The sequence below is a fragment of the Macrosteles quadrilineatus genome, unplaced genomic scaffold, assembly GCF_028750875.1.
Source record: "Macrosteles quadrilineatus isolate MER2022 unplaced genomic scaffold, UCM_ALF_1.0 Scaffold_6__1_contigs__length_79288215, whole genome shotgun sequence".
Lineage (NCBI taxonomy): Eukaryota > Metazoa > Arthropoda > Insecta > Hemiptera > Cicadellidae > Macrosteles > Macrosteles quadrilineatus.
Genome location: NW_026542599.1, coordinates 27,965,226 through 27,980,741, shown reverse-complemented (window position 1 = coordinate 27,980,741; position 15,516 = coordinate 27,965,226). Strand labels below are relative to the sequence as shown.

Genomic DNA, 15,516 nt, shown 5'->3' with positions numbered 1-15,516 from the left:
CAAATGTTGACCACACTGAACATTATTTTGACATAAATTTCCCATAATATTGTTGTCTTATAAGCTAACTAGCTGTTGTACCCGTGCATTGCAACGGGAAGAGGACACAAAATAGAAACATTTTAATCTTTACACCTGTTGCATATAATAGTTACACATCCGCCAACGCTTTTAGAAACAAAATTCAACTTTTATGGCCTTTAGAAACGGTTAAGTTATGACTTTTAAATCTGGTAAGTAGTGGATATCACCATTTTGGTTTTGATTAATTTTAAATCTTGTGTAGTAGAAAAACTGACCAATCCTTCAAATAAAACTTTGACATACATGATTTACCTTAACCTCCCTTAGTTACATATCTTTTATTTTATTATTGACATTTTAAATTACAATTTTGAAGTTGCAAAAATACTAATAATTAAATTTAAATGAAAATTATTTTTTTTATATCACTCTTTATATTAAATCACAAATCCTTCCATCTTCAATTTCTTTTATCACAATAAATCAATAGCAAAACTAAGTCAGCTGTTATAAACTTTAGAAATATTGCTGTGCCTTATCAATACAGTCTTTTGAAATATTAAAGAAATTATATCTATGAGTACTATAAAAAAAAACAAATAATTTAGCATTAAAGACAGCATACAAAACTAATATGATTAACAAAGCATCAAGGACTAAAAAATGTAATAACAAATACAGTATATGTTTCATTGCATCTCTGATTCTACTCTACAAAAATATCAACAAACAACTTAATATAGGCCTACGAACCAGTTCTTTTAATCAGTTCCATCGTCTATTGCCTTTACATTTTCACACTTACCATTAAGTAAAAATAGTAACAGATATTTCATTGATTTTAGAAACAAAAGAACACTGTGTACTGCTTAGTTTTATGATATTTTACTTGGTTTAAATTAATCAGTGGTGTGGCAAAACACAAATAATAAATGTATCAAATAAAGTAAATGTGAACTGAAAGCTATGTTAAGATAAAATAATAGTATTTTGTATTACCATTTGATAATTAAATATAGTTACACATATACAACAGATTTTAGAAAACAAAAATCAACAAGTACAATTTAGTCATTGATGATATTTTTTAGTTTAATTTAAGCATAGGTTTAGCAAAACACAAATACTCAATTTACTTAAATATCCCTATAAAAACAATGTGATGTGCAAGTTATGTTAAGTTAATCTAACACATGTTAAGCAGTTAGAATTTATTTAAAGTAGCCTCCAAATTCATACAAAACATCTAAACATTGTAAATTTCATACTGTTTCCATGAAAACTTATCAATAACATTATTTTCATAACTTAGACTCTTTAAAAAATCCAAAGCAGAGCCGGAGTTGATACAGCAACGGTTATAGAATCTTTTTCCTATAATCATTGACAAAGTTTTAGAATAAATAATCCATGGGAAAACCTTTGATTAAAATACACCTACCTCATAGTTATGGAAAAAATATTATAATTAATTTCTTTGTATCAGCTGTCTGAAATTGTGAAAAATGCAGTTAAGCAGTTCTTCTTGTTTACATTTAAATGTCAAAGCAAATGTAAACAAACATTGTTAGTGTTCTCATCGCAGCCATGGAGACCAATCAATATTTACTTTTAAAATGTTTACCTCAGAACGTTTAAAGCCAAAGGGGCAAAGCCTACAGTCAGTATCGAAATGTGAATAGTCCTATAATGGTCCTTGGTATGGTAGCTATATTTTTGTAAAATTTAAGCCCAGTTGGTTCAGTAGTTTTTGCACCTATTAGTAACACACATACAGACAGACACCATTAGATTTTTATATAATAGTATAGATTAATTGTTGTCTTGAGAAAAATAATGATAAAATTTAAGTAAAACGTACATAACTCAAATAAAACTTATGTAATATTGAAGATCAAAATAGAGTAAAATTTACATCAATCTGATATAAAATTAATAATATTTTTTTATGCATTTGCTTAGAGTAAGTTCAAGTTTGTTGGACTGCAAATTGGATGTCCAAGCTAATCTTCTGTGACATTAAAACTGTTATTAATGTGAGTAAAAACAATTACCATAAATAAATATGTTGCAACCAGCTGGTTACACCTTAGCTCCAATGTGTCATTAAAATCATAACACAAGCTTCACCTAGCAAAAACACTAAACATGAAATAAATAAATTACACTACAATTTTACTAACAACACCCGATTTAAAATAATTAAAATTCAAGTTTGATATACTGGTGCATTTTGTGGTAGATATTGGTAACTTATCATTGATTTATTATTATTTAAAACAACATAAAAATCCATACCTTACATTTTATTTTGCTGTGACGATTTTGGCAGAACCAGGAGAGCTAAATAAGGTAGGTACCTAAGTGGTAGAGTCCTTATACATTTATTCCTAAAGATTGTGTTTCTAATTTGAATGAATTTATTTGCAAGTAATTGCAAATCTATGAGTAAGTATTAAAGTAAATAATTGAGAAATAGCTGTTGACTTTAATCAGTAATATTGTGAGAATTCACTTCCTACAACTAGAAACTTCAATTTATTAACTCTGGTATTTTAGTTTATCGAAACACGACGGAGAAGATACAACAGAATTTAAGGTAACTATTTAATATCAAATTATATTTAACCTACTGATAACTACATTTTGATTACAGACGGGATCTGTTGGTCCCACAATGAGGAAATGAAAAGTTTTCTTACTAAACAAATCACTAGGAAAAACTTTAAAATATTTTAAATGATTTTTAAACACAGAATGTGCCAAAACCAGAGAATCATTAGCTCAAATCTCACATTATTGTCAAATACAAACATATGTCATATTATACATTAAAGCTCTTGTTAATACAAACATGTAGGTGTAATCATAATTTGATCATTTTTATCAAATTAAAAATAGCAGCTCTTTATGTAAAAAATGTGGTACTTTACTACTATATTTAATACCCTATATCTTTTGAATATGCAGATATCATTAGGCCTACTCTGATTTAAGTTTTGCATTCATTATGCGCTGCACAATTTAATTTAGATACAATATCATTAAATAAAAAATGTTCCAAAAAATTATTTTTTGAAAATATTTATTTCTTTTTAAACGGTTTTTTATTTGTTTTTAAAAGGTATGACAATTCCAAGCAACTTTTAAATTTAAACTTCATCCCCTGACTCTATAAGTTTTAGAGTTATTTTTAAACTAAATAATGGTTTCCACATACAGGGTGTCCTATAAGTAAACATCCAAACACCAGAAAATGGTTCTATGGTTTAAAATAAAGAGAAAATCAAGAATACCGGTAACACTTTTTATTTTGACCCATAGAACCGATCTCCAGAGTTTGGCTGTTCACTTACGGGACACTCTGTATAAAACGCATTTGGACACAGTGACACCAAAAATTATGATTAACATGATTTACGTGATTCACCCTGTGCAAGTTTAAAATCATTATTAATTGAAAGGTGCATCTATGTACCACACTCTGTGGAATCTAATGGTTCGCACCTCACATTGTCAACCATTGACAGTGGGGTGAGGGGGTGGCCTTGATATTCATATCACCCCCTGAATGTGAGACATGCAATATGATTGGAAGGGGTGAAGGCCACCTGTTGAACATATGCTACTCAATCCCTTTCCAAGTTTTAGTTTTCATTTTTTTACATTTTGCATCTTTCACCAAAATGTTTCTACAACTGTTGTTTACTATTATTCCAAGTTTTATGAATGTGTTGTACTTGTTTCAACATTAACAAATTATTTTCTATTATATTTTTATTGTGTTTATATAGTTGTTGAATTTAACGTTTCCTTTTATCTGGTATTATTACATATGATACTTAATATTATATTTTATGGTGGTATCGTTGTTGTTACTCTTAAACAATATTTTGGTACCTAGTTTAGCTTAAACCGGAGTTCAGTCATGATATTTAATATGACCAAAGAGATTGCTGCAATTTTAAAAGCTGTAGCCTATTTAATCAAAGAAACTTAATTAAACCTTTTGTTTTACAAAGTCTACTCTGTAACAAAAAGAATTAACAAAGTTATTGTCACGTTTATAAAAGTTGTAAAATGTTCAGTTTTCCCCCACCTGTAACTTGATCATCTACCGAAAAAACTTGACAGTTCCCTTTTAAAACGTAAAAAATGCCACTGGCGTAGAAACATAAATAAAACCCAAAACACGATCAATAAATTGGTTAGTCGGTGTCTCAGTCGGTAAAAACCATGGCTTTTGGACCCAGGCAGCGATGTCGTGGGTATGGATGTATGTATTGCATTAGGTGTACATAATATAAATTAACGCAACCAGTAAAGATATCTATTTTACAAAAGTAGTTCTTGAAAGAAATTTTTAAACAACCCAATTGAACACAGAACAGTGGCGGATCTAGAACAGTCACAAGGGGGGTCTGGTGGGTTCGGAGGTACCCCCCTAAAAATTGGTGTAAACTAAGTCTCCAAAATGGCAGTATTATACCATTTCTTTGTCCAAAGTTAGTGTGACAAATTATTTTAGGCAATATGTATGCACTACTATGTATTACATGCAGTACAAAATATATATATGTATACTCAAGGGGCGGCGGTCGCCCAATTCGCCCCCCCCCCCCCTCTGGATCTGCCACTGACACAGAATCAAAATGTGTCATAGTAATTAACATTATTGTAACCTCAAAAAAAGAATAAAACAATCTATATGCAAATTCACTAAACTAAACTATGTCCTAAAAGAATCCAAATCAGTGTTCAATTCAAAATACCATCCAGACTCAATTGACAAGTTTACCTTGAAAGTTTACCTCAAAGTTTAACTTATTTGCTGAATATCCAGAAGATGGAATTGATCCTTTTTACAAGGAAAGAAAGAGACTCACTCTAGAAACTTAGCAAGCTCTAGGCAAAACCAGAAACCTAAACTTTACCATGTAAATTGAGATTATTTAACAACCCTCCACTTAAGAGCCTGACCATGTAACAATTAAAAGAAACGATTAAATAATAAATAACAGAATTACCATCAATTTAGACTTTAAAAATAAAGAAATTATATATGCACTTGTAGAAATAGATGTACCTTTGAGAACAAAAGATAAAAACCAGCCACAATGAGTAATAAATTTAGAACTGGAAAAATGGGCAGACAATTAACAAATGTGATTTTCAGAAGATCGCTTTTCCATCCAGGATTCTGAGGATGTGTTTCAGACATCTGATCGTGTACACTGGAATGACAATGTCAGTATCACAGTATTATGGAAGGTGTGGTGATGGTGTAGGGTGTGAGGTAGGTGGTAGGCGTGTTACAGTAGGGGTAGGTCAGTCCACCACCACCCACCACATGAGTTTCATTCCCTCAGTATGGGTTAGTATTTTGCACACTGAATTGCTGCTGCTCTGCTCTCCAGTGTCCATGCCGGGGGTAACAAACCGTAGTTTAAGTTATAACAAGTTGTTGCTGGTTTTTATTCATGCTGAAAAATGTTATGAACTTATTGCTCATTGAGTTTGTATTTTGAAAGGCATTGATTTAGAATTTCAGCTTGCTAAGTAATATTGTTAGGCATTTTAAATTTGTTTAGTCCTATAAATCAATTCTTCGACTCATAATAATACAATATACCTACAATTGACAATATTAGAAATATTATTTTTATAGCTGTTTGTGTATTACGAATATTAACGATTTTAATACCTTGAGTAATCTTAAAACTACAGTTAACTATGTATTTTAGTAGGAAACAGGGCTTCTGAATTACGTTCTGTTAATCTCACATATCTCTACAGACAATAAAATGATGACTTGCTAACTTGTTATATATGGAGTTTAACTCTTTAAATGAGTTTGCGAATTTCTTTATTTAATCGTAAAATGTTTAAAATGAATTAAAACAAGATTGGTTTAGGTATCCGCATATAAAAAACTTTAGTAGTATAGTCATTGAGACAAGTTTTTTTTTACTAAATGTCGATCAATGTGTAAATTTCCGGTTTGCAATAAAAGGAAAATAATAAGTTTCCTGTTACTGTTATCTAAGTAGAAAATGTCATTGAATCCACTTTAAGCAGCTCCTAGACCAAATTCCAGAAGTTTGATATTTCACCATAAATATTTCTTTTCATTTAATACTTAACATATATATTTCTTTAAAATAAATAGTTAAAAGATAAGCAATTAAAAATGACTTCTTAACTTAACAGCCTTCAAGTACAAGTGTATGATGTAAGTATATAAATATAAAAATAAGTGAATAGGGAAAATAAATAAGTATAAATGCATACTTTTTAATGGATTAATAAATTTTAGTTTATTAAATAATTGTCCATACATTATACTTTTGACTTCAGTATCCAATATTCAATGATTATAGTCACCATAGATTGAAGAGCAGACAGCTGCATTAAACTAACACTGACCCACTTAAAAGTCAAAGATAACAGCAGATGACCTTGATTGGGATTTCTGTAATTAATTTGTGAAACCATCAATGCTGTATTTGAAAACTACCCATTACAAAATTCAATTTTTACAAATCGAATGAATTATCTCAACAGGAAATAGTTTCTTTTGCAGGATTTCATGTGATTGAATAAATAACTTCTTGATTTAAATTTTATGTGTTGGCGCTTTTATTTTATATGGATACAAGAGGTTCTACCCGCGAATTCACGGGCGTACAGAAGCCACCATTAAATTATTTTAATCAACTTTGACTTTATATTTCATTTAATAGGCCCAAGTTCGAGGAATTCTCATCTGAAAGGATGTTAAAAGCAGTCATACCTTACGTCCTAAGGTGGCCGAGGTGGGTACGGTTGTACCTGAACTCGCCGCTCTCTTTCACGATGTATGATGTTAGTGTTTATAGAAACACCAACAATGAAATCGGCTGATTTAGTGATTTAGGGAGCGGAAATTGTCATTCCCGCTCCAGAGGGAAAATGAGCTATTCTGCGTTATGTTTATAGGTGTGGCGTGATATTCCATCCCGTGTGGAGTTGCTGATCTCCCAGCGGGCGCCTCCCCAGGTGGCGGATAGGGGAAAGCCTACCAGATATGGTTGGTACCGGGGAAATCAAATACCCGGGGCGGACCAAAAATCAGCACCGCTGCCTTGCGGATTGTAGTGGGAGCTTCAAAGGCTAGGGGAGCGACCCCAACAGAAAAGCGGCAAGTCTTGAGGCCAAGATGGCAGCCCCATCACCAGACTAGAGGTTCAGATGGCTAATAACCAACTAATCTCGAAAACAAATTTATTACTGAAACCAACGCTGTTCAAAGAGACCATGCCCTGACTGGCAGTGGACCTCAGGATCTAATTACTCGGACTATTCTCAGTAGCAAGGAGGTTATTGGAAATATGACGCCTAACTGGCCGATGCAAAACTCAACTGAATTGCTGCTAAAAACCAAGACTGTGACAAAAATAGGATGCTGGAATGTAAGGACATTGTATGCTCCAGGAAAGGCAGCACAGTTTGCTGCAGAAATGAATCGTTACAAGATAGATTTGTTGGGAGTGAGTGAAACAAGATGGACTGGATGTGGAAAGGTCAGACTTGCCTCTGGAGAAACGATTGTTTATTCAGGAAAAGTAGAAGAAAATGCAGAGCATCAATACGGAGTCGCTTTCATGCTTACGAAAAAACTTCAAGGTGCCCTAATGGAATGGGAGCCAATAAGCGAAAGAATAATAAGAGTGAGAATAAGATCAAAATTTAGAAACACAACTGTTGTAAACGTGTATGCTCCAACGAATGAAGCTGACTTAGAAGTAAAGAATGCCTTTTACGAACGATTACAAGCAGTGGTTGACAATGTTAGTGCTAGAGATCTACTAATCATCTTGGGTGATCTAAACGCCAAAGTGGGAAGCAGTAACGATGGAAATGAAAGTGTCATGGGAAAGCACGGAATCGGGGAACAAAGTGAAAATGGCCAGCTCTTTACTGAATTTTGCAGTTTGAACAATTTGGTCATTGGAGGAACTATCTTCCCACACAAACGGATTCATAAGGAGACATGGCATTCCCCAGATGGCAGGACTCGAAACCAAATTGACCATTTTACAATTTCCAAGAAGTGGAGAAGAACTTTAAGAGATGTAAGAGCATACAGAGGGGCGGACATAGGATCGGACCACATGCTGTTGGTAGCATCTCTCAAAATGAGAATCTTGAAAAGACAGATCGACAAAGTTTCAAGGAAGAAGTTTAATGTTGCTAGGTTTAAGGATGAAAATGTAAGATTGAGATACAATGCTGAACTAGAACAAAATCTGGAAGAGGCTAGTTTCACAGAATGTACTGACTTAGATGAAATGTGGAAGAAGGCAAAGGAAGCATACAAAAAGGCAGCTGAAGAAACAGTTGGGCTTAGGAAGAGAAGGAATGGCTCTCAGAGCAAACTTGGGATTTGGTGAATGAAAGAAGGGAACTGAAGAGAAGCTTATTGAATGAAAAAAGAGAAGAGAGAAAAATGGAACTAAAAGAGCAGTATAGAATGGTAAACAGACAAGTAAAAAGGAGTGCGAGAAGAGATAAAAGAATTTTTGAAGAAGATGTAATGAGGAGAGCAGAAGAAGCTGCAGGGAAAAATGATATGAAGACAGTGTACAATTGCACTCGGAGAATAGCTGGACAATCCCAGAATGGAAATAAACCCGTAAGAGACAGAAGTGGCAAAATGATAACAGATGAGCAAGAGCAGATGAAGGTATGGGTAGAACACTTTAAAAGTGTTTTAAACCGGGACCAAGATGGAGGCATGGATGAATTGACGGATGAGCGTTTACATGAGCTGAGGATAGAGACCGGAGAAATAACTAAACAAGAAATAAAGACAGCCATCAAAGAAATGAAGAACCACAAGGCCGGAGGAATAGATGAAGTACCTGCAGAGTTTTTCAAAAATAGCCCACGAATCTCAGATGAAATCATGTATAAATTGTTAAGAAAAATATGGGATGAGGAGAAGATACCTGAGGACTGGAGAACAGGATTGCTAGTCAAACTGCCGAAAAAGGGCGACCTTACACAATGTGGCAACTGGCGGGGAATAACTCTACTCAGCACTGCTAGCAAAATACTGGCTAAAGTATTACAAAGAAGAATTAAAGATCCTGTTGATAGGGTACTGAGGAAGAATCAGGCCGGATTCAGAGAAAGTAGAAGCTGCACGGACCATATAGCAACGCTCAGGATAATTATTGAGCAGTCAATTGAATGGAGAAACAAAGTTCACCTGCTCTTCATAGATTTTGAGAAGGCATTTGACAGTGCAAATCGTCGTGTATTATGGAGACTTCTGCAGAAATACGGTATACCCGAGAAGATAGTGAGAATGATAAGAGTTCTTTATCATGACTTTGAAATGAAAATCATACATCAAGGCATTATCTCGGAGGGGTTCGAATGTAATAGTGGAGTGAAGCAGGGATGCTCATTGTCTGGGACCTTGTTCTTGATCATGATTGACCATGTAATGAGGGAAAGCACCAAAAGAAGAACAGGGATTACTTGGAAAGTTTTTGAGCAGTTGGAGGACCTAGAGTTTGCAGACGATGTGTGCTTGATATCCGCAACGAGACAGCAGCTGCAGCAAAAGACAGAAAAACTAAATGAAGAGGCGTCAAAAATTGGTCTAAAGATTAACAAAAGGAAGACCAAGTACATGAGGGTCAATGACGAGACTCAAGGGGTAATTAGACTTGAAAATGAAGAAGTAGGGGAAGTTGAAGATTTTCTGTATTTAGGTTCAGTTGTAGATAGAAATGGGGGAACTGAAACCGATGTAGGCAGGAGAATAAATAGAGCCCTTGGAGCTTTCAGCATCCTCAATAAGATCTGGAGGTCAAACAGTTTTTCAATAAAGAGCAAGTTAAGGATCTTCAACTCAAATGTGAAGAGTGTGTTGCTGTATGGCTGCGAAACCTGGAAACTGAGTAAGGGGATAGTAAGCAAGCTGCAAACCTGTATAAACAAGTGCCTGAGAAGAATATTGAAGATAAGGTGGCCCGAAACCATAACAAACGAAGAACTATGGCGACGAACAAACCAAGAGCCAATCGATGTAGAAATAAGGAGAAGAAGATGGAGATGGGTAGGGCACACACTACGGAAAGGACATGATGATGTGGCGAAAGAGGCACTAGAATGGAACCCCGCCGGGAGCAGGAGAGTGGGTAGACCAAGGAAAACATGGAAAAGGACGTTGTTGGAAGAATTGAAGGAGAGAGGAAAGACCTGGGAGGGGATTAAGAGAGAAGCAGCCAACAGAGTGAGGTGGAGGGGAACAGTTGAGGCCCTATGCTCCAGGAGGAGTCAACGGGATTAAGTAAAGTAGTGATATTCCATGCAGTGGAAGTAAAAATAGATGTATCAACACGAAGATTTAAACTATTAACATTAACAATCAAATCCCTGAAAAAAATAATTAATTTGACAGCAAAAAATTACAGTGCAGTAACTATCTAACAAATAACTTTTATTAGAAAGCCTCATTAACTGATATCCCAATTTAAATTATATATGAGTCCAGAACCGATCCTGATGATCCAAGTCATACCAGCAACTTTCCGATGATCACTGTAAGCAATGGCTACTCATATGCTTTTATTTATAAAACTCATTCTTATCATGTTTTTGATACAGATTCCGTACCCACGCCCGTCACCAAGTGTGGAGCTGAGAGGCGGGCAGATATACAGCGGTTGTCAGTGTGTGAAACGGGACGGACTGCAACACGTGAGTGCCAATGTCTGACGATTAGCAAAAAGAGTTTTTAAGGGGACTAAGAGTTTAGTTAGCTAACCTGAGAAGAGTCTAAGGACTAATTGAGCAAAAAAAGTCCCGTAACATGTGACTATAAAGGTTTAACCATGTGGTATTAAATTATTTTGTTTTATTATTTTTTCATATCAATCTGTCAACAGTTGTTTTAGCTGTAATAGGGTAACATTTATTTCTAATTCAAACAATTAATCAGCTATCATTTTTCTATCCAGGACTGCCCCAGGACTGGATGTCAGGGTAGGGCTATATGTATGGCTTACCCAGCTCCTCTATGTGTACCTAGTGGCAATTCCCCTACACCACCATCTAAAACAGGGCAGAAAGAGGTAATAGTTATCTAAATTCTCTTACCACTTAACTAGACAGCGATGCACTTTGTCTATGTATTTTAAGCGGAAAGCGCACATGCATACAAGAGGTGTAAAACAGAGTGAAATATCCAAGGGCGCTTGCAGGAATTTTTTCAAGGCTGACAAACCAATCTTTTTCCAAGGGTCAGTGTAAAAGACCCTTCTCTAAAACATGTTAGCGTAAAACGCTTCCAAACATTAATCTTGAAGCATAGCAAATTTAAACTTAAGTTTTCCTAGGTGGGGCATGGCCCCGACTGGCTGGAGTGGAAATGGAGATGACCTTAACCATCTAATTGAACAATAGAGCTACAAAAATAATTTTTTGTAGGTATGATGGTTTTATGCACAATTTTAAATCTAAAGATTCTTATGGCTTTTACTGCTATTATTAATTTAAACTTACATAGAAAACAATTTCTCAAACTTAAGACCCAATTATTTTGTACCTAATATGGGAAGCCATGCCCTCACACCCCCCCCCCCCCTGGTAACCCCATTTTCTAGTAAAATGTATCAAAACATAGGTATTTTAAATATGATGGTTTTTGACAGAAAAAACAATTAATAAACATATTGGTGTATTGTTGTGTTGTAGATATATAAACTGACAATGTTTTGACCAGGTGTGGGCAAACGGGGGGCAACATCAAGCAGGAGCCGTAAGTAACGCACAAGAGAACTATGTCCGCATGGGAAGGCGGGGCTACCGGGAGAACCCCCCCGTGAAGCGACACCCCCGCCTGCCCTGCGACGAGCACAGGAATCCCCGACGATAAAGTGGCACACTCCCTACACAATTACTACTCCAGCGCATCTTTTAACAGAAAAATTGTTCTACCCTTAGGTGAAACCAATGTTCCTCAAGAACAATAAAAGTTAGAATGTATATTTTGACTATGTTTCATTTAATGTAAAAATGTATACTGGGATTTAAAAAAGGCCTTCTAGTCGACTACAAGAACAAGATACCTATACAGTACGAATTTGCTCCCCCTGAGTTTGGTGTTTGAAGCCTTTAAAATAAATGTTATTTGCATATATGTTTAGGGTGTTTACTTTGTATCAACCAAGTATCTCAAACTAGAAAGTATTGTTTTTTAATGGCAGACTAAAACTGGCTTGTACAGATACAATCCACTCATTACACATTGTTTGCCAAAATAAGTCCAGTTTACTTGGATAATGTGTTTAATTTCTGAAACAGTTTTGGGTAAAGAAGGTGGCTAGAAGTTTTAATTGGATCGACTGTAATAGGTTACGTGCCAGTAGCTAATGGCTAAACTCAAATTGCCTCATCTCAACTTTACAATCGTAAACACCTAAAACAATTTTACTTCCAATTAAGCTTAACTTGATTTAAGGAATTGTTAATGAAAAAATTCTTGCAAACGTGAATGAAAGATATTAAAATAAATACTAACTATCTTTACCAGTATATAATCATACAGAAGTATAAAGTATTATAAAACGTTTTTATTAGCTCTCTTTCTTGTCTGGTACAAATTTTGCAATCGATTTTAAACTAACTTTCAGATGAACTAGAGACTTGAAACGTGAAACATAGCTCACAAATGGATGACAATGCATTATTAAATCATTTTATTTTCATATTTCTCTTGGGCTACGCCATTGAATATGGCTACGCCCCATGGGCTTGTTTTTGTTAGCTCACTTTCTTGTCCGGTACAAATTTTTCACTTGATTTCCCCATGAGCTAGAGACCTGAAACTTAGCCCACAAATGGATGACAATGCAATATTATATCATTTTATTTTCATATTTCCTTTGGGATATGCCCCATGAGCTTCCAAAGTTTCTATGTTTACATTTTGGAAGAATGTAAATAGTCAAATATATTAATTTATTGAAGTCAGCTGTAAATACTTAAATTTGACAGGTCAAAGAGCAGAGGTTAAGAGGTATAGGTTCTGCTCCAATAATAAGGTCCTATAATAAGGTGTTGGTTATGTATTAACAGGTCTTATAAAATAGATTTAACATATTTACACATCAAAGACTAAAAAGTAAAAAATTATTTATAAATAATAAAAACCCTTAAAAAAATACCACGTTTTTAAACGTACTAAGGAAATCTATATCTATAAAAGAGGAACTATGTATGTGTGTGTGTGTATATATATATATATATGTATATACGTTATGGACTCCAAAACCGCTCGACAGATTGTAATGAAACTTTCAGGCATTATGAAGCATCTTTCAAGGATGGTTCGAGTGAAGTTTGGTGCAGATCTGTCAAAAGGGCTCTGCCCCAGAGGGTTTTAAGTGGGCCAATGTCAGACTTTTTGATCTACAATGTTTACAAATAAATATAACTAGTAAACACGTTGCTCGAAATCGAGCAATTGCAAAGAAGTAAAGTAGTTATTTAAAAACAAATAAAAGTCATCATAATTTCCAATGAGTTTAAAAGACTTAAAATAAATCACAGCAATTAAATTATACAGCTGATAAAAATGTAAACAATTATGTTCTTCATAAGGATAACATGGGAACTTTAACAGCAACTGGGGCAGAGCCCAAGGGACTTTTTCAAAAATGTAAGGTCAGTTTGCAAATCTACGCGACACGCTCTTTCCAAGAGACGTCAATGGATAAAATCGGTTTAGAAATGGCGGAGGAGTTCAACCGACAAAGTTTCATGTAGCGTATTAGTTATATAGATTTAAAAGCAGATGTTTACTTTCACCAACTGCTTTGTAGGTTTGAATAATTACAACATTCTGTATTAGCATTAGTCATGATTTGAAATAGTGCCACAGTGTTTCTACAGAGTGCAGCACAGAAAACTATTTTACTTTTGAATAAGTCCAAATGTATTAAACCCCAATCGCAGCACACCTGTGCACTTAACAACGTTTAAATTCTCCAATGTTAAATATTAAAACATAAAAACCTTTATCAAAGTATTATAAACAATAAAAGGGATGACTTTTTAAAATTTACGACAACAGCTAATTTGCAAGCAAAAGGTGAGTGAGCGTAGCGAACCAACATCAACCTGGAGGCGAGTTAGCGTAGCGAACGAGCTAACCTGAAAACAAGTGAGCGCAGCGAACGAGCTCCAACCTAAAGGTGAGTGAGCGTAGCGAACGAACTTCAACCGGGACGTGATTGAGCCATGCGAATACTTATGAAGTTAAACGGGACAAAGCCCATGGGTACAGCTAGTAATTTATAAATATGTGGAGCAAAAATACTTGTAAGATTTCAAACAAAAAACGTGGGGTGCATGCAATAGATAATAATAGTTCAATAGGTAAAGAAAATTGAAATTATATTTATTTAAAAAGTGTTTTATTTATAAGTTACTAGTGTACATGTTGCTCGAATTCGAGCAATTGCAAAGTATTACAGGAGTTATTTCAAAACAAATAACAGTCATATTTACAATGAGTTTAAAAGAGTCAACTCTAAAGATTACCAGTGAGTAACTTAGACCATGTTTATATTTGTTATTGATAAACCTAAAGCATTCCGGCCGGTTTTCTCCTTCTCAAAATGCCTCGCTGTACAGGCAACACAGGTCATTGATAGAGGGCCAATTGAGAACGAAAAGTTGTTTTGGAGTAGTGTTAGGGTGCATTTGTATCCTAATAGTTGAGATTGTCCAGGGTCAGGTGCTGACTGTGATGAGTGAAACGTTAAAGCCTATTACGCGCCACTGTTCTGTAGCTGCGGTCGTTATCACGATTACGTCTCCTGCCTATGTTTCGCGTTGTCGTCGCGTCGGAGGCATTTAAAAGAAAGAAACAACAAATAAACAAATTATAGCTACACAAGACAACAATACATGCACAAATTAAAGTTACGATCAAGCTAACACAATCCGTCATAGCAACACAAAACAACGATAAATACACAAATTTAAGATACAACCATACTAACACCATCAAACTTGGGGGTTATGTTTTCACAAACTCAAATAGTAAATAAATGTACTCAATGCGTTACGAATTGAAAAATAAATAACAGCAATTAAATTATACAGCTGATCAAAATGTAAACAATTAAGTTCTCCATAAGGATAACATGGGAACTTTCAAACCCACTGGGGCAGAGCCCAAGGGATTTTTTCAAAAATGTAATGCCAGTTTGCAAATCTACGCGACACGCTCTTTCCAGTGAGACGTCAATGGATAAAATCGGTTAAGAAATGGCGGAGGAGTTCAACCAACAAAGTTTCATGTAGCGTATTAATTATATAGATTTTAATACTTTCTTCCAATTTAGAGCTTCATTAAATGTTTAACTTCAGGTCTTATTATCATTGTTACCAGTCCCTCTTAAATACAAAATTATGAACAGCAGTAAA

The 15,516-nt window shown here is 34.7% G+C and overlaps 1 protein-coding gene across 2 annotated transcripts; it reads left to right on the top strand.

Moving 5' to 3' along the window:
* The first annotated feature begins 2,142 nt into the window (after window positions 1-2,142).
* LOC128996890 (uncharacterized) lies at window positions 2,143-12,220 on the top strand. Of its 2 annotated transcripts, none has more exons than XR_008491070.1 (4): window positions 2,143-2,376; window positions 10,687-10,779; window positions 11,040-11,153; window positions 11,804-12,220. XR_008491070.1 is itself a non-coding variant. In XM_054422416.1 (4 exons), the coding sequence occupies exons 1-4, from the start codon at window positions 5,447-5,449 to the stop codon at window positions 11,954-11,956; spliced, it is 369 nt and encodes a 122-aa protein (XP_054278391.1). In that variant the 5' UTR covers window positions 5,404-5,446; the 3' UTR covers window positions 11,957-12,220. The 2 variants fall into 2 exon arrangements, 1 of the variants encoding a protein (XP_054278391.1); XM_054422416.1 differs by lacking the exon at window positions 2,143-2,376 and adding an exon at window positions 5,404-5,455.
* Window positions 12,221-15,516: the final 3,296 nt, after the last annotated feature.